This window comes from Cordyceps javanica, chromosome 4, assembly GCF_051103115.1.
Source record: "Cordyceps javanica chromosome 4, complete sequence".
NCBI classification, from domain to species: Eukaryota; Fungi; Ascomycota; class Sordariomycetes; order Hypocreales; family Cordycipitaceae; genus Cordyceps; species Cordyceps javanica.
The window spans coordinates 3,355,694-3,382,594 of NC_139298.1; the positions used below are offsets into that span (position 1 = coordinate 3,355,694).

Below are 26,901 nucleotides of genomic sequence, written 5' to 3' on the forward strand. Positions count from 1 at the left end.
AGACATGCTCCATTATACTATTCATTTCTCAATTTAGCAACTGCTGTATGTATACTCGTAGCGGCTCCGCCTCTTCCTCTACGGTGCGATCCGGCAACTCCCTCAGCGACGCCTTGAGCTGCTCGTCGTTGGCCGTGGCGGCCCTGACGAGGGATCGGGTCAGGTCCGCCGCGCCGTCCGTGATCCTCATGATGCTGACGTGCGTCTCGAAAAAGTCAATCAGGCTGAGGTGCATCAGCACGTCCGACTTGTCGACCATGGCGAGCGCCGCCCACTGCAGCAGCCCGTGGCCCGCGGCGCGGGCGACGGTCTGCGGCAGCGGGACGAGGTGCGGGAACGCCGTGCGCGAGACGGCGCTCATGTTGAGCGTCGCCAGCCGCGGCAGGAGACGCAGCAGGCGGCCCTGCGCGAGGGAGACTTGGCGCGCCGTGGGTACCGCGCCGCCTGACTCGGAGAAGAAGGAGGAGGAGGAGGAGGGGGGAGAAGCAGGGCTGCCGCAGAGATGCGGGATCGTGGCAAAGATTTGCTCGCTGCCAAAGATTAGGTTCCAGACACGGCCATGGCCGGGCACGCGGCGGCGGCGGTGGCGGTGCTGCCTGACGACGAGCTCGGTGCCGTCGGCGCCGTTGGTCCCGGCGGGGGGGTGCGGGTCGCCGGCGCGGTCATCGGGGAGCGCCGCGACGACGACGTCGCAGTCCGTCTCGAGCACGTCGCCGAGGACGAGGCCGGCGCGCTCCCCGACGCCGACGTCCGGGGCGTCGAGCCAGCGGGCGACGAGCGCCGCGACCAGCTCCGGCAGGGTGCTGAGCAGGGCGGCGTCGGCGGGGGCGCGCGCGGCCTTGTGCAGGATGGCGAGGGCGAGCCGGTTGGCGCCGGGCAGCGGCGAGCGCAGCGCCGCGGCGACGGACGGCGCGTCGGCGAGGGCGAGCACCCGGCCCAGCGCCAGCGGGGCGAGCAGCCTCGTCGTCAGGGAGAGCAGCGGCTCCGGGTCCGGCGCCGTCGTGGTGCGCAGGATCCGCGTGAGCGGGACGAGCACCGTGGGCAGCAGAGGCGGAATGTTGCTCTCTGTACGGGGGAGGAGGCGGGGAGGTGGTTCACCGAGTCGTCAGCCATGTCCATGTCAAACAAATGGCGGGAAAGTGTCTGCGTGTGACTCGCCCTCATGTTGCCAAGGGCGCGAAAAGGAAAAAAAGAAAAAAAGAAAAAAAGAAAAAAAGAGAAATGAGAGATGGAGGTCGCCCTCTTTTCCTCTTACCTGTGAGTTGCAGCTCGATTTCGTCAAGGAGCCTGGCGTCGATGGGTGTGTCGGGCTCGCGGCCAAGCTCTTCGAGATGCGCGTGCAGCTCGTCGAGCCGCGAGATGGGGACGGCGTCCATGGCGAGATCCGGCACGACTCTCTCGCTTGACATTTATAAAGATTGAAATGCGTCTTTTTTTTTTTGGATGGTATGTAGCCAAATGCCAACTTTGGATGCCGGGTGATGAGTGAACGAGCAGCTGCGCAAGCATCTCTCTGCCTGGGCAATGTGAAGCAGCGCCTTAGTAAACTCGAGGCCCACAGGAGGACCAGAGCCGTTATCTATTTGCAACCTATTGGTTCCAATAGTATACATTACGATGAAAACTGTTGAATGAATTAATCCCATGTTTTATTTTCAAGAAGATTTTAAATTGCTTTTAAAGGAATCCAAGGCACCAAGCTGACCAGACTGTGGAGCGCTTCCACGGCGCAGTGTTGTTGGTGGCAATGTTTTGGCCATTCTATTTGGGGCTGGCTGATGCAGCAGACCGAGCTCCTGTAGAAAGGACCGGTATCCTCTGGCTACCCATACATAGAAGTATATGTGACGCTGAATGGTAAAGCAAATAGTATCCAACGCAGTCTGCCGACCGTAGGGATAAGTGCCACGAAACTGTGCTTGATAAGTTTGATTGTCCGCAATGGAGATGCCCGCGACTCAGCATGCTACGACGAAAATTAGCCCTGAGATGTATACAGTACCATTCTCTGGCTGCGTTGGATCCTATGTCGACCATTCTGGTAGCATTTGCACTCTACTATTTGTGCGACAACGGGGAGCTAGTCTCGCAAAGGCGCGTGGTCACCAATATATGAGCTGCAGCGAATCACTTGTTCTCTTCTGCCGACTACTAACCTCCCTAGGATTCGAGGATCCAAGTGAGGAACACCCACAAGTCATGCAGTACTAGGCAGTCTCCTCACAATGGCACTGCCAAGCTCCTCAACGCTTTCCACCATCTCGATGCCGAACCTCCGACACACAATCTGCACGTTACCTCGCTTCCAGTAGCCTTCCGGGCAGAGCACAATGACCTTTCCTGGAGTTTGCGCGTTTAGGCCAAGCTCGAGCAAGCTTATGGGTGCTTGGGTGGCGGGGTGAAAGTAGACAACCACCATGTCGGCCTTGTCCTGCTTCTCCAGCTCCCACTCGACCTGCTCGCGGTACGGAGCAAAGTCGACATCTTCACGCCAGGTGCAGTCCCAATCTGGACGGTACGGATTGTATATCGTGATTGGTTGCGTGGACAGCAGCGCGGCCAGGATCTCTCGCCAGTCTGCCGAATCGACTCTGCTCGTCGTGCCGGCAAAGAACACCGAACGCAGACCCCGCGGAGGCTCCTGAGAGGGCGCGTATATGACTTGGCTTCGGTTCTGAGACATGCTGAGGTAGCTGCCTGAGTGTCTTGCTATTCGCTTGAAATACAAAGAAGTAAAAGATCTCCAAGGATATGCTGCTATCGGCATTTCATTCTCGTCTCAAGTGTGTAGAGAGTTTTAAGCAAATTCAGATGTGAATTCTCCAAATGCCCATTTGGGCGGGGAGCGCTTCATATCACGTGACTTGAAATTAATCTTGAATCACCGGGGAAGAGTAGGAAATAGACACTTATCAATACATAGCAGTTAAAGAATATTCTCACATCTTGGAGCAGTAGCCTTGGGCCAGTTGACCTGGTCTTATTAGACCTAGTGCAGTGCTGTGGATGCAAGCTGGACGCTACCTTGGTACTGGCCGAGCACATTAGCTGTCATTTTGGACACAAAAATGAGCCTGTAGCTTCTTCCTGTGAGAATTCCGGATGAATATCTTTTATGAATTATTTTCCATGATTTTATTTGCTTCTGAGGGAGTAAGTAGTGTTGTGGAAATGCCGATATCTGATGGTGTAGATCTACGACTCCACCACCTTGACCAGTGCAGACGTCCAGAAACGGCAGAAAAAAAAAAGTCGACAAACTCCCCCACCAGTTGTCACGTTCGCTGCTCGCCGTATCTCTCCCCTCCACGCAGGTCGCCGGTAGATTTATTCCACTCATGGTTTTCGATACGACTTCTCTCGCGCGCAACATATAACTGCCACGCTTCCGCACCCGTATTGGCCCGGCACGCGTGATCCGAGATGTCTAGAGGTGGCGGACGAGGCGGCGGTCGCGGTGGCCGCGGAGGAGGTCGTGGTGGGAGACCGAATGTGCCGTGGGACACGGGCGATGAACCTGATGCGCGGCCATCGGAGCTTTTCCCGGTACGTCTGCGCAATTGCCACGACGCCAGCGGCGCAGCCTTTGCGTCTCTGAAGCTAACCGGGCGGCGCTTTCTGCTTCGCAGCCATACACAGTACCCACGCCCCGAAGCTTGACGACGGCCGAATCGAACAGCGTACACTACATGCTCCTGCTGCGTCACCAGATGCACTCGTCGCCCCTCTACACGTCCAAGCGCACGTCGCTCACGGACCCGACCGCCCCGCGCAAGACGTACGGCCAGGCGCAGATGAACGCCGTCTACGGCGTCAAGAACAAGGCCTCGCTCGACCCCTTCACGTCCATGCCGACCTACTCGCAAAAGTTTGTGCGCGAGGAGCGCGCGCTGCCCGACTGGTCCGGCCGGCCCGTGTGCCGCGAGCTCTTCCCCAAGGAGCTGCTCGAGACGGTCGACGGTGGTGGTGGTGGTGGTGGCAGCGGCGGCGGCGGCGGCGGCCTCGGCGGCACCAAGAAGCGCAGGCTCGAGCTGTCTCGCGTGAGCGCCCTGCCCAACGCCGAGGAGGCTTTTGGAATGACCCCGCTCGCGGGCGATGACGAGGAGGGCGGCGGCGGCGGCGGCGCGGACACGGCCGGCGCAAGCAACGGCCAGGCGCTGCTGGACAAGCTGGAGGCGCTCCGCGACGAGGAAGGCGAGGAGGCCGAGGCCGAGGACGACGACGCGCCAGACGACGACGACGAAGACGAAATCTACGACGACGAGGACGCGGGCGACTACGATGCGGAACAGTTCTTTGACAATGGCGAGGACTTTGGCGACGAGTACGGTGACGGCGATGACGGAGGGGAGGGCACCTACTGAGCGCCAAGTCGATGTGGTTGGGAATGATTCTTGTCTCGTTTCTGCTTGCGCCTTTTTGTTTTTTTTTTGTTAGGGATGGCGAATCAAATCTAGGGGGTTACTATTGCAAGTATTGGGGAATGAGATGGGTAATGGCAATGCTTGGTCCGCGTATTGTACATATCACAGGACCGTGGATCCTGCCCCGTGGCCAACGCAGCTAGCCTTTATTCATACTAAAAACAAAACTGGAGTCATGAACAACTGATCCTGTGCTTTGCGACTGAACGAGTGCCAAGATTGGGCAATATTTCGAGGATACGTGAAGGCACCATGATCGTGCAGCAGTTTTGCAGGCACAACAACAAAAACTATTCTCGGGCAGGTCTTTTTCAATCCATGACCAGCCACGCATTCCTTTATTGCTTTTTCGAAATCACTATCCATAAAAATTACAAGGCAATATCAGCCATCATTGAGATTCGCCCCCAGAGTACATGCATGTGTCAACGGCAGCTTCCCGCCCATCCTGCTAGACCAGAAAATGTATTCTATCATCGCCAATCATCGCTCGCTTTGCACTAGTTCGTCCCGTAGAGACCGCCGTCGATGAACCCGGCCTGGAGGCGGGATAAACGCTCGCGCGTGTCCGCTATCTGGCCGGCTTGGGAGACAATCGCGTTGCCTGTCTCGCGCAGGGCAGAGAGTACCTGGTTGAGCTGGTCCTGCACGGCGCCGCCATTGCCGTTCATGGAGGCGTTGCGGTCCCGGAAGCTTCTGATCTGCTCGTATAGCCCGTTCTCGACGCCCGGCATATCGCGCTCAATCTCGCCGCGGTACTCGTCCAGCCGCTTCTTGTATCTCTCCACGTCGTCGCAGATGCGGTTAAAGTATGTGATGAGGTCCTGGGCGTTGGAGTGCGCCGACGACGCGTCGTTGTCGTTGGAGGCGGCTGACGGGGCGGAATCCGCAAACAGACCAGTCTGGTGATAGTGGCTAGGTAACTTGAGATTATCAGCAGCCTTGAAAGATAGCTGCGCGTCGCCAATGTTCTTCTTTGTGACGTCTTGCAAGCCTTTGACGGTCTGTATATCACGGTTGAGGGCTTCTTGAACCATGCGGAATTTCGACTCGACATATTTGACGTCGTTGCCGAGCTGCTGAATATCCCTTTCGTGCTGGGGCATAAACTCGCCAATCTCGTCCCGCATCTTGATGACGCGCTGGATACCCTTGTCTATCAGTGCTACCTCATCTTGGATCGGTTGGGCTAGATCGTCGAACCGGGATCGTGGGCGCAAGTTGTCATAGTTGATCTGGACCGCGGGAACTTGGTTCGCTGCCTGCGCTGGTTGCTGACTTTGGCCACTGGAAAGGTTAGGGAAGCTCAGGAAGCACACGCCCTGTTACAAGATTACTTACAAAAGTCCACCAGACGGCTTTGCTTGTGACTGGCCAAAGGCTGAAGTATTTGTTGTAGGCCCTGCTTGCTGTGTATTGCCAAAAGCTCCGGTCCCCGTCTGAGCAGGCTGTTGCGTCGCTGCAGCACCGAAGAGCCCAGAGCCTGTCTGAGCGGGCTTCGGTGTAGCTGCGGTGCCAAATAGTCCAGACGCTGCCTGGGCAGGCTGCTGCGTCGTTGAAGCGCCACCGCCAAAGAGGCCCGAGTTTGTTGTGTTCGTTGTGGGTTGTGCGGCGGCTCCTCCGAATAGACCGCCAGCAGGTTTTGCCTGCGACTGCGCATTACCAAAGAGACCTCCAGATGCTGGTGTCGACTGCCCTTGCTGTGGCTGGGCTGCCGCCGTACCGGCACCAAACAGTCCACCACTCGCCGGCGCTTGTGTTGTAGTTGATGCACCAAACAAGCCCGTCTTTGGCTGGGCAGCACCGGCGCTGCCAAAGAGCCCGCCTGCTGTCGCCATCGCGCCGGTCGCGGTCGCCGAGCTCGAGTTTGTATTTGTGGCAGAGGATGCGAAAAGTCCACCAGTCGATTGAGGTTGAGACGAGGGTGTTCTGGAGTACAATAGCGAGAAACCCAAGTAGTTAGCAGATGCAGATGGTTTGGCAGACGCCCCGACCATGGGCAAGGTTGGAGAGTAGCAAATATTTGTGGTTTCTAGCGGCGCGTGCTGCACCAAGAGCGGGACTCCTCCTGGGTGCCTGAGTAACGTACAGGGAGTTTGCAGCGCCGGTGTTGATTGTGAGACCACCTGGGCCACTGGCTGAGCGCGCCAGGGACATGGTACAATTTGGTCCAGACTTTGAGCAGCCTCGTTTGAGTCGATGCTGAGCTTCCGACGAGAACTGAATCGACCAAAACAGCTTGTGGAAACTCGAAGTGCTAAACATGCGATCGCGCCTAGATAGCCAGGTACCTGTTGTGGCCACCTACTAAGCCGGTATGTTCTGGTACCGGACTAACATGCCGTAGCGCGACAAGCAAGACTCTCGCTGTACGGAGAAACAACGGGTCCGAGGATTGCTTTGCTCAAGCAAGCTCCCATACGCAGCACTCGGAGCTTCAGAAACTCGCCAACGCACTTCTACCGATTTCCCCCGTCATCTTGCATATTCGATCTGTTCCATACCATACCCGTACAACATGGAAATGGACGAGGACGACGATATCTACGTGCCCGAGGAGCCGCAAGTGGACTCCCACCAGGCGCAACCGCCTGTAGCAACGAAACCGGAAGAAGAGCTTGAGGAAGGCGAAGAAGAGGACGAGGGCGGTGCAATGGACGAAGATGACGATGATTCCGTGAGCCATTAATACCTCCTGCGCGCTCCACCAATTGTATCTAATGCTCTTGGTAGGATATCGACATCATCACAGAACGAAAAGACGGCACAACAGCTGCTCCTCCAACGTAAGGACTGCCGGTCGCGCCCACTATGGCGCAAGACACGTCTGTTTCGCGGTATTCTAACAAATTTCTGAAGCCAAGCGAAATATAGCGATATAAGGAACATCCCGCAAAGGTCAAGCACCAATGACAGCCCAGGCAAACCTGCGCCGCCGGTAGCATCAGCCAAAGTAGAAGCGCAAACAGCATCAACGACTGCGCCCCATGTGGCTGCTCCAAGCGCAGACCAAGCATCCGCCGCTGCCTCAAAATCGACTGTCGACATAAATGCGAACCCTATCTATGCCCAAGTAGGCAAGCCCATAACACAAGTAAACATTGACGAAGGTAAGCAGGCGGCATCACTCTAAACCGCAACGCAAGAACGAGCTGACCTGGAACAGATTTACCAGAGAATGAAAAGCCATGGCGCAAGCCCGGGACGGATATTAGCGATTACTTCAACTATGGCTTTGACGAGTTTACCTGGGCGCTGTATGCAGCGAAGCAAGAGTCTGTTCGTGGCGAATTCGGGGCTGATGCTTTTGCCGTCAACAACAAGAAGATGATGGATGATTTTAATAGCATGATGATGATGGGCGGCATGGGAATGGGTGGTAACCAGAATGCCGCAGCGCCTTCGATGCCTGGTATGGACGGTATGCCCCCCGAGATGCAGCAAATGATGCAGCAAATGATGGCATCTGGAATGGACCCATCGCAGATGGACATGAGTCAGATCAGCTCCATGTTTTCGGGTATGCAAAATGGCGGTGGTGCTGCTGGCGGCACGGCACAGGGCGGCGCTGGACAAAACTTTGTGGGTGGTTATGGCGGCAACCAAGGGCCGTATGGAGGATACAATCCCGGCGCTGGCCGCGGCCGTCGTGGAAGATGGTAGTACGCGTCCAAGTGATCCGATGTCAACGAAATATTTACTGCCAGCGAGACTGGCGTGATGACGCAGGAATAACGCGAGCACTTTTCGAGTAAAAACATATCCGTGTTGTTGAGAATCGCGCCGGGTACGCTGCATGACGAAATGCACCAAGACAGGTCACGCCTCATAGTCAGTTTCGCATACATGGACATGGCGAGGAGCAGCAGAAAGTCGTGGCGCACGAATAAAATAGCAATGCGCCGTAGTCCATCACCATCTTGGTAGAATACCGCAAAGCAGTAAACCTCATCGTGAAAGTCTATTGGCCCGCCGCGGTGTGGCTGGCAGTTGAGGCCAAATCTTTTGTAACGAGTATGTAACGCATTTATATTCACTTTAGCCGCGCTTTTCATCCGATCCCGCTACGAAATAGCATATCTTGGTGTGTGCCTCTCGAGATGACAGAATGAGCAAGTTGGGAAACGTCTCAACTCACGTGGGCACCCAAGTTGTTGTACCAAAAAATATATCACAATACAAGTCCCCAAGTGCCAAAAGCGTACCGAAAAGGGTGATCTACGTCCGATCACACGAGCCGCATGCAATTTACATCAGATGCGCGCTCCACATGCCGCCGCCGCCTCAACGGGCTCTTGTCGATCAGTAACTACTTTTCGTGCCTGACTCTGGCATATGGAAGGGGCATCGCCAACTCCGTCACACGAGGACAAGTCTGCGAGTATCCCGCGCCAGCCTCCCTGCCGGCTAAAACCAGCCCTCGCAACACTTGCCGGTCATTGAATCACGTAATATTCGCCTGCAACAAGAGTGTGCGCGGCCCCTCGTCAAAACCTCGCAGGAGCTATTGGTGATGCTAGGCTGAGACGGGGAGCTGCTAATAAAGTCAGGTGTCATCTCGCACTAGCGAGTTCCCGTCATCAGCGTGTGCTGCCCTTGTCGGCAAGTAAGAAATTGGAAGTTGAAGATTACTGAAAAATATTTAGATAATGTATTGGTGTGGAATACAAAATCAGAGGGTTTAAGCAAGCGCTGGTGCAAGTGCGGATTCTAGCTCCGCCTCAGAGCAGCATTGATGAGAATAGTTCCAACCTTCACTTGCCTAAAGTGGCTGTACTTTGCTTGTCGCCCCATATGGATGATGCCGGAAGACTGCCGCATGTAACTGAGCTAGTGGGAGTTGGAGAAGACACGTCCTGCGAGGCAGAACGTCCCAGTACAACGGTATACTGGGTGTGCACTGCGGACAAACATGTGTTAGATCATTGGCTCTGACTAAAATCTAGAGACAATCCAGAACAGTATTCGAGGATTAGCCTCCTGCAATTCCGATATCGAGTCAGATCAGGCTACGGGTCGTAGAGCCGTTGGCCTGCTCGGGGCTTTTCGTCGTTGTCGATAAATCGCAACTCTGGCGGGGGAGAAGATGTCTGTCTCATCAGCCGGAATTGGTCCGTATCTCGAGACCTCGGATCTAATAATCCGAAATGATCAAGAAAAAAGCAGGGTATGCAGAAATGATGCAACGCTAGGTGTGCTTGCTGTGTTGCATTGAAGAAAGGCCGAGGCCATCATCATCAAGAGGGGCATGGTGACCTGCGCCGCGGTAGCGTGCGGTAGCAGCTGGACCAAATAGAAAATACCTTCCAGATTTGGAAACAGTAGTGTACTCATGCAGAGAATGATTCGAAAACGAAAAGATGTGACTTTTTTGCCGGGGCGGATATAAAACGAGCCAGTGTGCTGCCATTCAGCGTTCTTCTCAAAGACTACACAAAGACAGCCCTCTATATAAACACAAAGTGCTCACTAGACTTCTATACAAATGCGTTGGCAAGTCTTACAAGCAGTTGCGGCAACGCTACTCGCCAACACGGCAACCGCCAGCTATATCCACGCCCAGGGTCTCCCCGTGGAGAAGACCGTCACCCTTCCGGACGGGCAGGTCATTGACTGGGTCAGGCGAGAGATTCAGGGCGAGATTGCGCAACCGCCGGCGTCTCCTCTCAGCCACGATGCGTCTTTTGCGCAGCTCAGCCTCAGCACGTTCAACGAGACGACGCGCGGCCCCGAGGGCACGGTGCCTATCCCGCGCAGCGACGGCCGACTGCCGCGCACCAAGGTGGCCCCTCCGCACAAGACGGACCGGCACCGGGCGCGCCGCCAGTACGCGGGCCAGCACTGGTACTCGTCGACGGCGCAGTCGGCCGATAGCCACGGGTCGTCGGCGGCGCTGAGCATGTTCCGGGCGTACGTGGCCCGCGACGACGACTTCTCGCTGCTGCAGACGGCCGTCGTCCGGCTCAGCGTGCCGGGCGTGGGCATCCAGACGGTCGAGGCCGGGTGGATCAACTACCCGGCGCAGACGGCGAACCCGCACCTCTTCACCTTCTTCACGACCAACGCGTACCAGGGCTACGGCGACGACGTGTGCGGCTGGAACACCGAGTACCGCGGCTGGGTGCAGTACGACGCCGAGTACTACCCGGGCATGGAGCTGGCGCCCACGTCCGTCCCCGGCGGCGCCCAGCGCGACCTGCAGGTCCAGTACCGGCTCGACGGCGGCAACTGGTGGCTCGCCGTCAACGGCCGCTGGGCCGGCTACTACCCGGCAGCCATGTTCGTCACGCGCGGCAACGGCGCGGCCGCGACGCTCGCGGACCACGCCGACGCCGTCGACTGGTACGGCGAGATCTACCAGAGCGAGGGGCCCCTGACCGCGACGGACATGGGCAGCGGCTACTTTGCCGACGCGGGCTACGGCTACGCGGCCTACATCCGCAACATCCTCCTCACCGGCACCGACGGCAAGGACAGCCAGTACGACGGCAGCGGCGGCGTCATTGTCAGCGACAGCAGCCGCTACTCGATCGACACGCACTTCAACTCGGGCACGACCTGGGGCAGTTACTTTTACCTCGGTGGCCCCGGAGCTGGCGGTGTCATCAACGGCTGAATAGGATCAGTCCTTGAGACAGCATGGTACTTTATCCGAGCGGGCGCTGGAATTTGCATTTGTACATAGGCTTGAATGTATATACTATAGACTCTTGTCAATATTATTGTTATTCTATACTGTGGTGCTACCGTTGTCCTTCCTGGGTTGGCATACACGGGTCTACAGCAGGCCTTTGTGAAGTGGCGGCCTGTATGTTTTGGGAGAAACCGGAACATTCGCCCGGAAAAAGAGAGACTGTGCTTTAGAGCAACAGATTTAATTTATCTTTGGACTGGGTGACTGCGATTGTCGACGCAACCCCGTTTCCGGGTTGATCTTGGGGCACACTTATCCATGCAAGGCATCCGCCGCCATTCGAAAATGGTGGCTCCCAACTGATCCTATATTCAAGTATATAATATCAAGTACTTTATTTATTAATACCCACTAATTAGGAAAATGCAAAAACACGCCGACGACTTGGATAAGTCATACTACGCTCAAACTGTTCGTCAACCAACCCTAGACCTCAACTATTAAGAGACTTTGTACCTACTTCACTGGCCAAATGGGGCCGCGACCACTCTTTCTTCAGATACAACGGTTTAACCAGCTGAGCTAGCGTGACATGTACTTTTTCTTTTATATCTGTTATGTATCTTCGTCTTTTTCAGCATGTCACCGCAATGCTACGTGGGTGATCGGTCTGCTGTGTACGCGGTGCCGCAATGCGTACATCTTGACCCAAAACCGCAGCCAGTACAGTCGTATTCCTCATCCAATTCGATTCTACCGCCTACTCAAAAAAATGTAGCACCGACATGTTTGCTCACCCTGACCGAGTTTGATCACGCGTAGTGGTAATAGGCAGCGGAGCACCGAGTAATATTTGGCCGAGAAGGTGCGGACTAGATTCCAATAGTAAACGACTGGCGTGTGTCCGTGACACTGACACGGACACGCTACCATATCTCTCTACAGCACCGCGACACACAGAGATGCTCTTCTCTGTCGTCTTTCCTCGGGCATATGCGACGAATCTCACAACTCTGTCACGGAGGGCCAGATTGCAGGCTTACGGCCGCCGTCGTCTGGTTAGTGCGTGCGTGCGACGATGATCTGCCCCAGTAAAACCGGAGCTGTCTTGGACGATAACGACAGGCGGATGACTTGACTGCCTGCTGTAACTTGCTTATAATAATGTCACTGGCCTGAAGCCACCTGGCGCTCTATACCAAGGTCTCTTTCCATCACGTTTTCCGTGCACGTCCTCTTTCAGACAACCAATGGGCTTCCGCAAACCGCCTACCGAGGGCATACATCCCCCCCCCATCGCTGGCTTCGGTGCGTTCCACACGCCCCTGCAGTGGTGCTCAGGTGGTGCGGTGAACGTGGGAGAATGAAGCCTCCCAGGTTCTTGGGCGCACCATCGGAGGACGAGCTTCATACGGCCAAGACGGGTCGTCGAGCCAGGAATGTAACAACGGACCAGACAGCTATCGTCGTCTATACAACTTGACAGGAGTTCATCCCGGTCCAAGTAGACAATGGGTCCTCCGGGCGCTCCTGAGCGCGTTAGTATGACCCCGTTACATATATACACGCATCCGCAATGAGTAATCTTCCTCACAAGCCCGCAGACCACGCGGGGAACGCCACAGTACCCCGTACATGAGAAAGCCTTCCCGTTGCGGCCTCGTGGCCTCCCCCGGCCCATCAACCCCCACAAGCGTCCTTTGGATAAGTAATTAGCTTCCCAATTTGGAAGGTTGATAAGTAGCCCCAAACTCTCAGCAAGCACATACAATCTTCGATCGTGCCTCTTTGCGGCCAGAGCTAGCCACGCAGTGGGTAACGTTACTCCTTTTGAACGGATCGTGCAACCGCCGCCGTCTGCCCCGAATTTGTCCTGTTTCGGCACATCCTCTCTTCCCGCGAGATTGTGGCCCAGCCGCGGACGTTCAAAGCCCTACCACACACGCATCAGCAGCGGGTTGATGATTGGGGGAGGCTCCCAATGTTTCACCACTGCCGGGCGCGCGCGCGCCGTGCAGGCCAGCAGCAGATCAGGTCGGCCGGAGTTTGCTTCGAATGGACGGCCAAGGCCCATGTAAAGCGACATCTGCCTTGGGGGTGTAGGTCGGGTCAAGTCAGGCGACTCCGCAACGTGAACGAGTTCTTTCCTACGACATGCTCATCTCTTCAGTTGGGACAGGAGTAGCCCGACGTCGCGTATGATCGTGCCATCGCCAGCCAATACCGGCATACGCCGCCGATGGCCAACTCCACTGCCTGTCAGCGTCTAGCTCCCGTCTCGCCCGCGCACCAGGAAATCGAATGCTCAGATTGGCAACTGAGAGGGGGGCCTTTGGGATACATTAGAATGAAACACGAGCCATTGAGTCTCGGTGCATATCCTGGCAGTCGGACAATGTTGCAGCAAGTGATGCGAAGTGGTGATACCCGAGTGGACTTCTCTCGTCTACCGTCTGCTAATCTCCAAGACCGTTCGCTCGGGACATGAGAGCTCTGGTACATGGGAGGCTAGGCATCGTCTAATTAATTTCAGCCAAACTGCCAAATGCCCACTCATAGTCCTAGTGTGGTTGTATTCCCCCAGATTGCGTCCCCAGTCGCCCCTCCCCACAAAGACTGATGAGCGGCGACCACGCGACGGTAGCCTCGAGAATGGCTCAAGGAGATATCATCCCGCCTTCCATGGCCCCGACAGCCCAGCCAAGGTAGCAGCGTGCCCGGCGTGGTCCGGTGTGTCCAGTTCAACGCACATGTAAGCGGTTCAACGTCACATAGAAGAACATGGCCCGAAATTGGTGGCAAAAGCGTTCCACTCTGAGATGTATGTCACCTTGATCCATCACGGGCACTGATACACTCTGGTCTGGAATGGACATATATAGCCAGTCAACCCGTCGTGTGTCAACAGTCACGTCTCAGATCCAAGTCACTCGCACTAAAAAAACGCGCCTGTATTCGGCGGTTCATAAAAGCAGACGACGGTTGATTCTAATTCTATAACAACTACCAAGCCTCACACAACATGGCGTCTTTCAGATCGGTGGCTTCCGTCGCCAGCATGCTCGCCGTGCTTCCCGCTGCCATGGCGGGATTCGGCCCAGGCGCTGGCGACAACATCGCCGTTTACTGGGGTAAGTATACCAGAACCACGCGTGTCGTGTGTCCAGTTTCTGATATCGTGACAAGGTCAAAACTCGTACAACCAAGGCTCCGGCCCTTATGCTCAGCAGCGCCTAGCGTACTACTGCGAAAGTAAGTGCCTTGTCAGACAACTTTGGGAGTGTGAAAAGACGATTCAGGCTAACGCTTTGGCCAGACACTGATATTGACGTAAGCATCACCTGGTGCAACGGCGACGGCTATTCCGTCGTGCTAACCTGACGTAGATTATTCCCGTGGCCTTTATGAATGGCATCACGCCTCCAATTACGAATTTTGCCAATGCGGGTGACAATTGCACTGCGTTCCCTGACAACAAGAATGTTTTGGACTGCCCTCAGATTGAGTAAGTTGCATGCTGTTGCAGAGGACCGGGCCCGGGTTCGCTGACCATACGCACTAGGGAGGATATCAAGCTGTGCCAGAGCAAATACGGCAAGACAATCATTCTGTCCCTTGGCGGAGCTACATACTCCCAGGGTGGTTGGTCCAGCACCAGCGCCGCTGCAAATGCGGCACAGTCGGTCTGGGACATGTTTGGACCCGTGCAGTCTGGAAAGACGGTCGACCGGCCTTTCCGCACCGCTGTTGTGGATGGCTTCGACTTTGACTTCGAGAGCAGTGCCAGCAATCTGCCCGCGTTTGGCGCCAAGCTCCGCAGCCTCATGGATGGTGCTGGCGGCAAAAAGTTCTACCTGACGGCCGCCCCCCAGTGCGTCTTCCCCGACGCGGCCGTGGGCGCGGCTCTCGACGCCGTCGCCTTTGACTTTGTCATGATTCAGTTCTACAACAACTGGTGTGGCGTGTCCAACTTCCAGCCCGGCTCCAGCACGCAAAACGCCTTCAACTTTGACGTCTGGGACAAGTGGGCCAAGGGCAGCAAGAACCCCAACGTCAAGCTCCTTCTGGGCATCCCAGCCGCTGCCGGCGCGGGCGGCGGATACACCAACGGCGCCAAGCTCAAGGCGGCCATCAACTATTCGCAGCAGTTTTCCAACTTTGGTGGTGTCATGATGTGGGACATGTCCCAGCTTTACTCCAACAACGGCTTCCTCAAGGAAGTGGTTGCGGACATGGCTGGCGGCCCTTCTCCCACCACATCGGCTCCCCCCACCACTACTCCTCCCACCACCACGACGCCGCCTGGCACTTCAACCCCTCCTAGCACCACAACTCCTCCTCCGAACGGCGGGCTCGATCAGTATGATCAGTGCGGTGGACAGGGCTGGACTGGCCCGACGGTATGCAAAGCTCCCTACAAATGCGTGAAGCAGAGCGAGTGGTGGTCGTCCTGCAGATGAGGAGTTGCCAGTGACTAGGGCCGGCCGATCATTCGCGTACATATTATCTCGCTGTTTTTAGAATGTATATACATCCTGCCAATGCAAATATTCGTATTCATTTCGATAACTCGGTATGGGAGTGACGGCACATTGGCGTTTGAACGTGATGAATTAATCGTTGTTCTGAGACTGCAAGTAGAGAGGTGAAAACAGATATGATGGCATGATCAGGGAGATGCTGCCCTAGTAATCTGTGTGTGGCTGAGAGGGCAGTCAAGAGATAGCCGTGGCGTTGCCACGTGACCCAACCGCCACTGTGACTTGATCTGAATCAAGTCCTTAGTATCCGTGAGTACTTACAGATCATGTCTGCACTCATTAGTACTGGTACCATGAATCTTGGCCGTTTGCCCGATATCGATGGCAAGAAATTTTTGCAGATTGCTCCTGTCCCATAATACAAGCGCAGATCGCAGGGTCCCCCCCTGATAATCTGTACTAAAAATAGTGCACACCAGTACTAAGTAATACGGGCAGAGCCAGCGTCACGGTGGAATGCCCGTTGGCGCCACCAGCCTCTCCACAGCCACCTTTCCTCTACTGCGCCACCGTCATCTGGTGCAGCTGCCGCGTCAACAAGTGGGACGAACAATGATGGGCGCATCAACTCTTGAAATGCTGCCCAGCCGCCCGACCTGAACAACTTCTCCTTTCACTTTTTGCTGCCCCTGGCGGTTTGTTCCCTTCGTTTTGTCCTCGACTCCCATATCGTCCTCGTGGTATCCCGTATCATTGCACACTCTCCGCTCGCGTCTACCCCTGCTCAACCCCTTTGCGTCAACCTGAAACGTGCAGCTTTTCCAGCTACTTTGAATCAGAGGTCATTCGCCAGAAAACGTCGTTCTAGACATCCAGAAGCGCCGTCAAGATGCCGCCGGCTTTGTCCGCGTCCTCAGCGCCTTTTTCTGCCGCGCAGCTGCTCAGCAAACTTGAACAGGAGCTACAACAGCCTCAGCACCCTGCTCTCGTCGGCCGCAACTTGCAGCACCCTAATCACACGCAGCAAGTAACTCTCGGCGTCATCGCAGCCTACGTCGTCGTCATTGCTATTCTATGGAATGTTCCCTACATCAAAAACATTCTCTGGCCATTCAAGGTACGTTTTGCATTCGACAGGGAGCAGGCCTCGGGCCGATCATTGATGCACCCACAGCTGCATCCCGGCCGTCAGAAATACCATGAACTAACCAATTCTGTTCTGTAGATGCTTGTCATTGCTTTCCACGAGTTTGGCCACGCCATCACAGCCGTTTGCACCGGCGGTCGCGTAAAGTCCATCAGCCTTGACCCAAATGAAGGCGGCGTTACGAAAATGGTTGGGGGCATCAGCGCAATTACTCTCCCCGCAGGCTACCTCGGATCGTCCATCATTGGCGCACTGCTGACTTTTTGCGGCTTCAACATTGTCGCATCAAAAGTCGCTAGCATTGTACTCGGCGTCTGTTTTCTGTTGACTTTGTGGTGGGGAAAGCGGGACTGGCTAACAATCATGACCGTGCTGCTCGCTGTTGGCCTCCTGATTGCGTGCTGGTTCATCAAGCACGCTGAAGCACTTCGTTTTGTCGTGCTATTCATTGGAGTCATGTCCTCTCTTTACAGCGTGTGGGACATTTGCGACGATCTGATTCTTCGCAAAGTCAATTCATCAGATGCCAGTGTCTTTGCGAAGCGCTACGGCGGCTCGTCCCAGTGCTGGGGAGTCATCTGGTCCATCATTTCCGTTTTGATCATGGCTGTTGGAATTATTGCAGGCCTGGCTGCATTTTCCCAATCTTTTGCTCAACAACAGGAGGACTCGAAACACTTTATCCCTACATAGCCATACACAGCATGTTCCAAGAGGAGAATTTACCCAATTTTACCCAAAAGGGGCTCACAATAACGCAGGAGACCTGAACTAGGGTCTAATGAAGCTACAATCACGCATCTCGAAAGTTCTTTGGATGTGGATCAGCTTATACGGAGACATCTTGCTGATTTGCGATGCGCTCGAGGCACATGAAAAACCTGCATCTGAGCAGGTTCGAGGCGGGAAAAGGGCTCGCTTACTAGCCCAGGCTAGACATATCGGCCAGGTAATACATCGGGGAGGAAGCAGCTGCGACTACAACGACGAACAGACAGGCCATTTAAAGAGAGGCTATACTCGAATTGATGTTCGCTACGGCTTTTTACACTATTGAGTTTCGGAGTAGCCAGAGGGACGCTGCCACGGTATTGCTTTATGCAGATGATGCGGAATGAGTAGTATACCTCACCTCAGCCTTTACAAGCGTATTTACTCAATGAGATACATTTCTCGTATTCGAGTAGTACATCATCGTATCGAATGAACATGCTGGTTTGTTGGGATACGCACAAGGTATCATGCTTGTGCAGCGCTCTAGGGAATGACTTTTTGGGGGATCATCTTGGACATGGTTGCCTGCTAGTCCAATCGAGTACTTAGTATTGCCAACTATAACAACCACGCTAAAAGATGCCCGGACCCTACTCCGTAGCCTTTGCAAGATCCTTATCCGTAAGTCACTCTACTTAATTAGTTACCCCGCATTTTTATATTTGGTGGATTGCCCAAACGGGGATGGATGGTGCACTTATTACCCCGGAAGCATATAGCCGATGTAGGCTAGGGTGCGGCTATAGCTCAAGTAAAGCAGGTGTTTCTTGCCGTGAAACAGAGTGTATAGGCTGCCGAGTAGAGCATTGTAGTTTTGGTGAATTCCTGATTCATGTGCCATCTTTTATTGTTCAATTCTGATTGAAAAAAAACGCTCCGTGGCCTACCAACGTTCTTAGCGTACGGTTCCGTCACTGTTTCCATGCATCATGTATAACCCTGCCGTGGTTTCTGCTGCCATTGAGGAGCTTTCCGCTTCTCCGCCGCCGGGTGAACCGCACGGCGTCGCCCTCCCCGGCACCGAAAAGCCCAATAGAAGCCAAATCTACCGCCACTGGCAGTTCGCCGACCGGCCGCTGCTCGAGACCCTCGACCCGGCGGTCCGGACCCTGCACGACTTGTTCGAGTCTTCTGCTCAGCAGTTTCCCAACAACGCCTGCCTCGGTGCTCGCAAGTGGCTGCCAGCGTCCAAGACGTGGGACAACAAGTTTAGCTGGCTCACCTACGGCGAGGTCGCCGAGCGGCGCAAGAACTTTGGCGCAGGCATCGCGGAACTCCATGACCGTATCAACCACAGCCCGAAGCGCCAGTACCCAGTTGCCCTGTGGGCGCCCAATAAGCCGGAATGGCAGATTGTTGGTAAGATTGTCCCAGATTTCCGGCCGGACAGTGGCTGTTGACGTGTCATGTATGTTACTGACACGGTCACAAAAGAACTCGGCTGCATCTCGCAGAGCCTCTTCACCGTTTCTCTCTACGAGACTCTGGGGCCAGATACTACAGAGTTTATCCTCAACCATGTTGAGGCTTCCTGCATTGTCGCATCGCTACCCCATATCCCCAGTCTGCTCAAGATAAGCCCCCGTCTGCCGCATCTGAAAATGATCATTTCCATTGATCCCCTCGACAATGGAGAGCAGGAAGCCTACACCAAAGGTGCACTACTATCTGAGCTGGCGAGCCAGCGCGGCTTACAGCTGCATTCCCTGGAAGCGGTGGAGAGGTTGGGCCTCGAGTCTCAGAGGCCGATGCGCCCTCCCACTGCGAATGACGTCTACACCATCAACTACACCTCCGGCACTACAGGTGCCCCAAAGGGTGCCATGATTACGCACAAATCCGCGCTGTCGTCCAACTGTGTCAGCCGTATCCTGAGCGGAGGGGTCAGCAGCGACGTGGGTCTTTCCTACCTGCCGCTCGCGCATCTCCTACAGCGGTTGGTCGAGCAGGAGGCGTTCGCTTCGGGCTCGCGCATCGGCTACTTCCGCGGCGACTTGACCGGCCTTCCCGACGACATCAAGCTGCTGCGACCTACCACGTTCATCTCCGTGCCGCGCGTCTTCAACCGGTTCAATGCCGCCATCCGCGCGGCCAGCATCGAGGCGCCAGGCTTCAAGGGCGCGCTCTCCCGCCACGTCATCGACACCAAGCTGGCGACGATGAAGCTGCCCATGGGACAGGCCTACAACACGCACTGGTTCTACGACCGCCTCTGGACGGCAAAGGTCAAGGCGGCCATGGGCTTCGACCGCCTGCGCGCCATGGGCGGCGGAAGCGCCCCCATCGACCCGCAGGTGCAGACGTTTCTCGGCGCGGCCCTGGCGATCCCCTTTGCGCAGGCATACGGCATGACCGAGTCCTCGGGCGTCGCCACCTGCCAGCTCAAGGGCGACTTCGAGACGGGCCACGTCGGCCCGCCGATGCCGTGCGTAGAAATCTGCCTCGAGTCCGTCCCGGAGCTCGACTACAGGGTCGGCGACGCGCCGCGGCCCCGGGGCGAGATCCTCATGCGCGGGCCCTCCATCTTTGGCGGCTACTTCAAGAACGACGCGGAGAACGCCAAGGCCCTGGAGCCGGACGGCTGGTTCCACACGGGCGACATTGCCGAGATTGACGAGCTGGGCCGGATCAAGATCATCGATCGCAAGAAGAACATCCTCAAGATGTCGCAGGGCGAGTACGTCGCCCCCGAGCGCATCGAGAACATTTACGCGGCAAACTGCGGCATGATTGCCAACGGTCTCGTGCACGGCGACAGCTCCGAGTCCACCCTCGTCGGCATCTTTGGCGTCGAGCCAGAGTCCTTTGCCGCGTTCGCCTCCAAGATTGTCGGCCGCGAGGTTGCGCCCGCGGACCTGGCCCTGGTCAAGGAGGCGGCCGCGCACCCGGCGGTCAAGAAGGAGTTTCTCCGCATCCTCGAGGACATTGGGAGGAAGAAGAAGCTGGCGGGCTACGAGCGCATCAAGAACCTCACTCTGGCAGTGGAGCCATTCTCCGTCGAGAACGAGCTGCTGACGCCGACGTAAGTAATGACCAAGTCGGACCTTTTTTTTTGGATGTGTTGTTATTAACAGATCATTTTCTAGGCTGAAACTAAAGCGCCAGCAGGCAGCCAAGGCATATAGGGCCGACATTGTCAGAATGTACAAGGAGATTGCAGGAAGCACTCCAGTAGCCAAGCTTTGATCGGGATGCGCAGCCTGGACATTACGCAGCGATAGAATAATTTTCCTGTTTTTTCCTCGTGTCTGTATTGAGATATTGCCGGAGTGACTCGTGCCCTAGGATTAGCCCCAGCTCTCTCATGTAGATTTATTTTGCGCGGTGAGCGTTGAGATACGCTTTACTAGACGGGCATTTTAAACACAATGTAATCGGCAGATTGGTTAAGAAGAAGCCTTGTGGTATAAATTGATGAATGTTAGGTATCTTGAATATCGTCAAACAACACATAATTAACTCGTATTTATATATAGTACATGAAAATCCACAAAGCAACCACTTTCAAATGATTACTTGCTTCCGCATGCATAGAGAGAGCAGTTCATCGACATAGATGGTACCCTGCTTGTTCGCGTTCTGCTCGGCGCGGAAAGCGTCTGCAGCATGTCGCGTATGCGAGAATACATCTCTTTGCGGTATCCCAGGGGGGGCGGAGGACTCTGTACGGCGCAGATCTGCAGTGCTCTCTTGCGTGCTCCGAGAGTCGCTGGAAGTAATCGTGTCTGGCTGGTGCGAAATGGTCACGGCAACGCTGGACTTGCGTCGGCCGGCGCTGTATGGCGGGAGGTTGCCGGGCAGCTCAACCGTCTCGACAACAATCTCCTGCGAGACCATGATGCCGCCGAACGCTTTCGGGGAGGACAGGGGAGGAGGGACGTTGAGCGACGACATTTCGACATCGGAAGCGTTGGGCACCCCATCGTGGATGGACGACCCGTTCGCTTCGGATTCGCTGTAGACGTCGCTCACAGCATTGAGAGATCCATTGTCTTCGAGTTTGCCGGGGGACAGTCTCGCCTGGCTCGTTGAGCGCTCTCCCGGGCCGCGCCTCCCGTGACGGCCTCGCTTCTTGGCGTTGGCAGCTTGCGAGCGGGAGGCGGACGACAGCGGCAGGGTCTCCTTTGTCTTCTGCACGACTTTGTCGAAGGCTTCCTTGAGGGGGTTGCTCGTGCTGTCCTGCAGAATCGACGACATGTCGCGGTGGACGGCGTGCGAAAAGTCTAGATGATATGGCGAGTTCTCTTGGGCAAGCTGCTTGATTTTGAAGAAGCGGAGGGGGATAAAGGTGCATTTGGGGATGTGGACGACGTTGTGGATGGGGAGTACGAGCTGGAACATGATGACGGTGGCGTGGAGAGAGGTCGACTCCCTGTCCCGGCCATAGTAGGGGACCTTGATCGGCTGCTGCATAAGGAGAGCATTGTCGAATGTGCCGTCGTCTTCAAAGGTGCTGCGTAGCTCCTTGATGCCTTCAAGAAGCGTGGCCGCAAATTTGCCGAGATCCGAGTGTTGGGAGACTGAAGACGCAAGCCTGTCGGTCACGACTGCCATTGTCTGGTTCTGCAGGTGGTTGAGATAGCCAATGTGTCGGTGCTCCAGCTGTTGCATTGGCAGCGGAACGGTGGGCAGCAGGTCGCGTGCGCGCCGTCGTACCAGCACGTCGAAGCCGGTGTGGTCTACTCGAGCTCGGATCGCAAAGGCACCGACGTGAACTCCAGGGGCGAGCGCGGTCTCGTTGTCAGGGAGAGCCGCCATTTGTCGCAGGCGCAGTCCTAAATCCGGTGTCTTGATCTGCATGCTCGATCGCATGATGCCCACCACCTGGTCCAGCTCAGCAAACCGATAGCCAACGGATTCGAGCTGCTCGCTGACGTGTCGGGTACGGGCGTGCTGGACGAGCACCATCAGTGAACCGCGACCGTACTCGAGCCGGGAGATTTCGGCCTTTTCTGCCAGAGAATCCGAGTCTGTCATTTTCGAAGCGTGTTTGCCGGGGGCTTCCGGCGACTTGTCCTCGGTGTTGTACGCTTCTGGCCCCTGGCGGGTTCGCCCAGTCGCGAAGATCTCATCCCACAGCACGCCAACGTCGGCCAGGCTGACTCTCAGCTTGGCGGCAAGAGAGGCAGCTGCAACGGTGAACAGCTCGCAGCAGACGACATCGTAGTCAGGAATGGGGCTTCCGTCCTCTTGCATGAGCTTCACGCTGCTGCTGTACCGCTGGTAGGCCAGCTGGGCAACGTGAGCAGCCATGCGAGTGACGAGATTGGAAACGCTTGCCCAGTTTCTTGATGCACGGTACGCCCAATGGAATAGAGCGTGGTTCGTATCGAAGATTTCGTCTTGGGACTACGCAACGTTAGCACCAGCTAAAGCCTGAGTTGGGCACGCAGAGAAATTACCCGGAGAAGCAGCGAATCGGTCACGACTTCGGTCGGAAGCAGACCCTCTTTGGTGACGAGAATGCGTCCTCTCTTGTCAAATACGGCCACGGCGAGCACGACTTGCTGGGCTCTGCTTGCGTAGCTTCTCTTGATGATGATAGAGTAGACAGCGCAGGCACCAGTGATGACAAACGCGGCGATGGCCTAGCAAAGGATTGTTAGTACTTCTTCTCGAATACGAGCTAATCCGAGAACATACCAGGCAGATGACGATGATGATGGTTGTGTCTCGAGACATTCCATTGCCACTGCGTCGGCCGACCAGGACGAACTGTGTGCCAACAGAAGCACACCAATGCATGCCCGAGACGGCACCAGCCAGCACGGCAGCACACAGAACGCGCCTCCACCAGGCCGTCTTCCAACTGGACTCGAAAACGAAAAAGACGGCAAGAGCCGCTGTACTGGCGCTGACTGCGATGATGGCGGCGCCGACAACGTAGGCGATGGTGTAGGTGCATCGGTAGTTGCTGATGGATGCGTTTCCGAGGTAGTGCATGCCGCAGATGGCTCCTCCCGAAAGGAAGCCAGACAGGGATATCTTCCACCATTGTACGCGATCATTGTTTGTGACGGCAAGAAAGGCGAGGAGAAGGACCAAAATCGGTACAAACATGGACGCTACCGTCAACCCGGTTGAGTAGGCAACCTGAAGATCTGCTTGGCCATCAAGGATAAAAAGGGCTCGATTTCCGATGAAATGCTGGAGAGAGAGAGACAGACAGACAGACAGTTTAGCCAACAAAGCCACATTTTCTGCAAAAGCAGGGGAGAATGCTTACCATGGACCAAATGGCGATTCCACCCATGCACATGGCGGCGCCGGCCAGCAAGAGACTGCGGACGTCAATTTTTGGTCGCTATGCGGGAATCGAAGGTGGGATGTAGTTTGGCGACTTACAAGTTATGCAGACCTTTGTGGGATGTTCTCCTTCTCATCAACTCCAACGTCGAACCGGCACCGACCAGACTAACAGCATAACTGAGGCAGACGAAGCCGGCATGGAAAGAGTAGGGCACAGTCTTGCCCGTGTACTCGTCCAACAGGCGATCTACCGACGACATCTTGGCAACCAATATGATCCGGGACCTGTGTATGTGCTGATTGTGTCTCGGAAAAAGTCGAACCAAGATGAAGGAAGAATCAGTCACCCCGGGTGTACGATGGCGTCCATGGAGAGTATATACGGAAACGTCCTCCTCACAGGACACAGCGGGTACATTGATCTAGCCCGTGGCTGCGCAAACCCCCCCTCCCCCTCCCCCCCCCTTGCCTCCTCTGCTCAGACGAACGTCCAAGCACTCCAGTTGCGTTTCCCATCTACCTTGCGACGCACAGGCTGGGGGATCGCATTAAGCGGGATGGCAAAGGATCCACACCCTCCTCCATTGGCACACGAGTCGACCGACCTACGGAGTCAAGAGTACCGTTCTCGCATCTTGTCATGGATAGCCGATGGGGAAAAGAGCGGGCAGATGTGCTGCCGCAGGACACTTGACTGGTCAACTGGTCAACTGAGCTACCAGAGTCATGTCCCCCTTCTGCTCAACCAGTAACTACCCAACTACCTAGGCAGCTAGGCCAGCCCGAGAAGGAAAAAAAAGTGCCTGAGCGGCCCGGTGCCCTTTTGCCCCGGTTTTGACAGCAGCCGAGACGCGATCTCGTTGGCTGCAATTGCGTTGCCGGCGCCACAACTGTCACCTGCAGCTGAGAGGACAGTCAAGCCGTGGCGTCTGGTAGACTCAATTCAATATGCAAGCAAGTCTTAATAATAAGGGGACAGTCTGCCGAGCAGCCAATGTAAGTAGGGCGGGCGTGCGTGGTGCGTGGTACAACCTTTGCAGCTGCAGCATGCAAGTATGCTGGCCCCAAATTCATTCCATCGCCAATCCAAAGTGTCCCGACGGGCTGGGCAAGCCACAATGTAATGGGAATCACTCCTCCAATTTATTTCGCTAAGATTTGTATGCAAGGATGCATGTGCAAGCCCGTTTTGGGCTTTCCCCGAAGCCAACCAGCAGTGAGCACTCCAACCAGCACACCGGGATACCCCTGGTCGGGATCCATTGAACTCTTTTTGCTGGGAGAGGAATCAGAGGATCGCCCGTCGACGGCCGGACCTTGCGTTAGGCCCACCGGAAGGGCATCAGAGCGTGTGCGCTTCTCCAAGACACTTTAACGACTTTGTTGTGCTTGAAGACTGGCGGCGGCGACATGCTGAAGAAAGTCCATGGCCGCACAGACGGCGCGATTGACAGACTAGCGTTGCAAAACTGTCTGTGTTGCGACTACAAAACACAAAGTGCCGAGGCCTACTTTAGTTACTGCAACTTGTTATCGGAGCTTCTTCTCTTTTCCCTGGTACCGACCAGCCTTACCCCTCAGATGGCAACTTTTCTGTAATCTATCACTTCTCCGGGGGTCGGCTTCGAGGGGCCTGATTACGACACCAGGACAGCGAGAAGAAGGAAAAAAAAAAAAACAACAACGGGAAACAATAGTGGCCGGCCGAAAAAGTAAAGGTTGGAAAACTAGTGGACGTGGCGCCCATGCATGAAAAGTTTAGCCCGCTTTCAATACCATCCAAAAAAGCAATTGACATGGCATCCCGAGTCCACTGGCAAAGTTCTGGACTTGCCATTGTCTCCTCTTTCGCAAACCCCCGCCGTTTCCTCGCCCGTCGAGTTTTCCAGCCTGAGCACTTTAGACTTTTTCCGCCGAGATGGCAAGGACGCAGGCAGGCAAGCAAGCAGGCTGCTAGGGCGGTGGCGGCACCACCAAAGGACCAAGACACAATGCCCTTGTTCTTTCAGCTGGGTTCTTGTGTGGTGGCCAAATAGCTACTGAGTACTGATCAGTGCTAGCTAGTGTGTGTTTCGGTTATCACAAGAGTGCCAGGAACAAAGCCGTCTTCTCCGTCCACGCAGCCTGCTCGCCTGCGACTTGGCATGGTTACAAGTTGAAACACGGCGATTCAAATGAACCCTTGCTACCGGTTTTTTTTTTTCCTTCTGTACGACCTGTGTGCAGCTGGGGTTTATTACCGGTACTCACTGACGCTCACGACTTACGAGTTTCCCAGCTTGACAGGCAGACAGGCTGGGGCGGCGGAAGGCCGGAAGCCTCCGTCCACGAGCGGACGCCCGCCCGCGCGCACAAGGAAAAAGGGCCCCGAGCGCAAACCCTGGTCGGACTTTTTTTTTCTTTTTTCTTTTTTTTTCCTTCTTTCCATAAGCCGACTTGGCATTTTTCGATGGCGCGCACGCAAGATAAACTTTGACGCACCCACCGGACAGGCACCGCCAAAGTCGCAGCTCCATCCTTTTCGTACGTGCAGCGCGCAGCACAAGGCACTTGTATTCCAGTGCGTTGTGGTCGCGTCGTCTGATGGTCGTCAAAGCCAGGGTTTTTGTTCTTAGCCGCATAATCTGTCAAGTGTATTAATGGTGATCCCCGCCCGGAATTTCGATTTCTGCAGAACGGATGGCAGCGAAACCCGCTTGCCGAAAGCGGTGCCCATGGCGAATCGCGAAAACCATCTTCTGTAGCCGAGCATACCGAGGCTCTTTGCTGGTCAATTTGTCAGAGTCCCTTTGCAGTTTTGGTCAGCTATCGCTTCCAAGTTGCAGTTACCAACTATAGGTTTGGCCGTGTTGGCTCTCGCCATCATGCGGCCAACACTGGCCAACACGCCCCCTACAAAGACTACGCAGTCGATGAAGCTTCAAAAAACGCTAGACAATAAGTATCAGGAAACTGCCAGACGAATTCCGGAGCCTGAATAAATACGCTATCGGTGAGCCGGATGACTGTATATAGTACGGCACCTGCTTGCTTCCTACATTGGTGTAAAACGGCAACAACTTCACCGCAGCCCGGAAGTTTTGATACTATCAGGAAATGTAGCTTTTGTATTCAGTATCGAATTTGAAGGATAAATATAAACACCAGGCCTCAAAAATTAATAAACAATGCTAAGAAAGTCTTTTGCCCTAC

The 26,901-nt window shown here is 55.4% G+C and overlaps 10 protein-coding genes across 10 annotated transcripts; 6 read left to right on the top strand and 4 right to left on the bottom strand.

Annotated features, from left to right (window-relative positions):
* Positions 1–28: 28 nt before the first annotated feature.
* V2A60_006902 (uncharacterized protein) lies at positions 29–1,376 on the bottom strand (the record flags this gene model as incomplete). Its single annotated transcript, XM_083258192.1, has 2 exons — positions 29–1,065; positions 1,256–1,376. 2 exons carry the CDS (start codon positions 1,374–1,376, stop codon positions 29–31), a joined length of 1,158 nt encoding a protein of 385 aa, XP_083114318.1.
* An 821-nt stretch (positions 1,377–2,197) lies between these two features.
* V2A60_006903 (nucleoside 2-deoxyribosyltransferase domain-containing protein) lies at positions 2,198–2,683 on the bottom strand (the record flags this gene model as incomplete). The annotated part of the gene is made up of 1 exon (XM_083258193.1): positions 2,198–2,683. One exon carries the CDS (start codon positions 2,681–2,683, stop codon positions 2,198–2,200), a length of 486 nt encoding a protein of 161 aa, XP_083114319.1.
* A 740-nt stretch (positions 2,684–3,423) lies between these two features.
* V2A60_006904 (DNA-directed RNA polymerase III subunit C31) lies at positions 3,424–4,364 on the top strand (the record flags this gene model as incomplete). The annotated part of the gene is made up of 2 exons (XM_083258194.1): positions 3,424–3,546; positions 3,630–4,364. The coding sequence occupies 2 exons, from the start codon at positions 3,424–3,426 to the stop codon at positions 4,362–4,364; spliced, it is 858 nt and encodes a 285-aa protein (XP_083114320.1).
* Positions 4,365–4,924: 560 nt separating this feature from the next.
* V2A60_006905 (uncharacterized protein) lies at positions 4,925–6,581 on the bottom strand (the record flags this gene model as incomplete). The annotated part of the gene is made up of 3 exons (XM_083258195.1): positions 4,925–5,711; positions 5,766–6,353; positions 6,514–6,581. The coding sequence occupies 3 exons, from the start codon at positions 6,579–6,581 to the stop codon at positions 4,925–4,927; spliced, it is 1,443 nt and encodes a 480-aa protein (XP_083114321.1).
* Positions 6,582–6,942: 361 nt separating this feature from the next.
* Positions 6,943–8,087, top strand: V2A60_006906 (cleavage polyadenylation factor subunit FIP1; the record flags this gene model as incomplete). Its single annotated transcript, XM_083258196.1, has 4 exons — positions 6,943–7,101; positions 7,158–7,210; positions 7,284–7,534; positions 7,591–8,087. 4 exons carry the CDS (start codon positions 6,943–6,945, stop codon positions 8,085–8,087), a joined length of 960 nt encoding a protein of 319 aa, XP_083114322.1.
* A 1,822-nt stretch (positions 8,088–9,909) lies between these two features.
* Positions 9,910–11,040, top strand: V2A60_006907 (neprosin family prolyl endopeptidase; the record flags this gene model as incomplete). Its single annotated transcript, XM_083258197.1, has 1 exon — positions 9,910–11,040. One exon carries the CDS (start codon positions 9,910–9,912, stop codon positions 11,038–11,040), a length of 1,131 nt encoding a protein of 376 aa, XP_083114323.1.
* A 3,040-nt stretch (positions 11,041–14,080) lies between these two features.
* V2A60_006908 (uncharacterized protein) lies at positions 14,081–15,518 on the top strand (the record flags this gene model as incomplete). The annotated part of the gene is made up of 5 exons (XM_083258198.1): positions 14,081–14,189; positions 14,245–14,310; positions 14,375–14,388; positions 14,445–14,563; positions 14,621–15,518. 5 exons carry the CDS (start codon positions 14,081–14,083, stop codon positions 15,516–15,518), a joined length of 1,206 nt encoding a protein of 401 aa, XP_083114324.1.
* Positions 15,519–16,428: 910 nt separating this feature from the next.
* On the top strand, positions 16,429–17,379 carry V2A60_006909 (peptidase M50B-like-domain-containing protein; the record flags this gene model as incomplete). The annotated part of the gene is made up of 2 exons (XM_083258199.1): positions 16,429–16,656; positions 16,765–17,379. The coding sequence occupies 2 exons, from the start codon at positions 16,429–16,431 to the stop codon at positions 17,377–17,379; spliced, it is 843 nt and encodes a 280-aa protein (XP_083114325.1).
* A 1,010-nt stretch (positions 17,380–18,389) lies between these two features.
* Positions 18,390–20,646, top strand: V2A60_006910 (uncharacterized protein; the record flags this gene model as incomplete). Its single annotated transcript, XM_083258200.1, has 3 exons — positions 18,390–18,819; positions 18,895–20,482; positions 20,547–20,646. The coding sequence occupies 3 exons, from the start codon at positions 18,390–18,392 to the stop codon at positions 20,644–20,646; spliced, it is 2,118 nt and encodes a 705-aa protein (XP_083114326.1).
* Positions 20,647–20,964: 318 nt separating this feature from the next.
* V2A60_006911 (uncharacterized protein) lies at positions 20,965–23,969 on the bottom strand (the record flags this gene model as incomplete). The annotated part of the gene is made up of 5 exons (XM_083258201.1): positions 20,965–22,809; positions 22,863–23,048; positions 23,104–23,607; positions 23,687–23,741; positions 23,806–23,969. The coding sequence occupies 5 exons, from the start codon at positions 23,967–23,969 to the stop codon at positions 20,965–20,967; spliced, it is 2,754 nt and encodes a 917-aa protein (XP_083114327.1).
* Between the last annotated feature and the right edge of the window lie 2,932 nt (positions 23,970–26,901).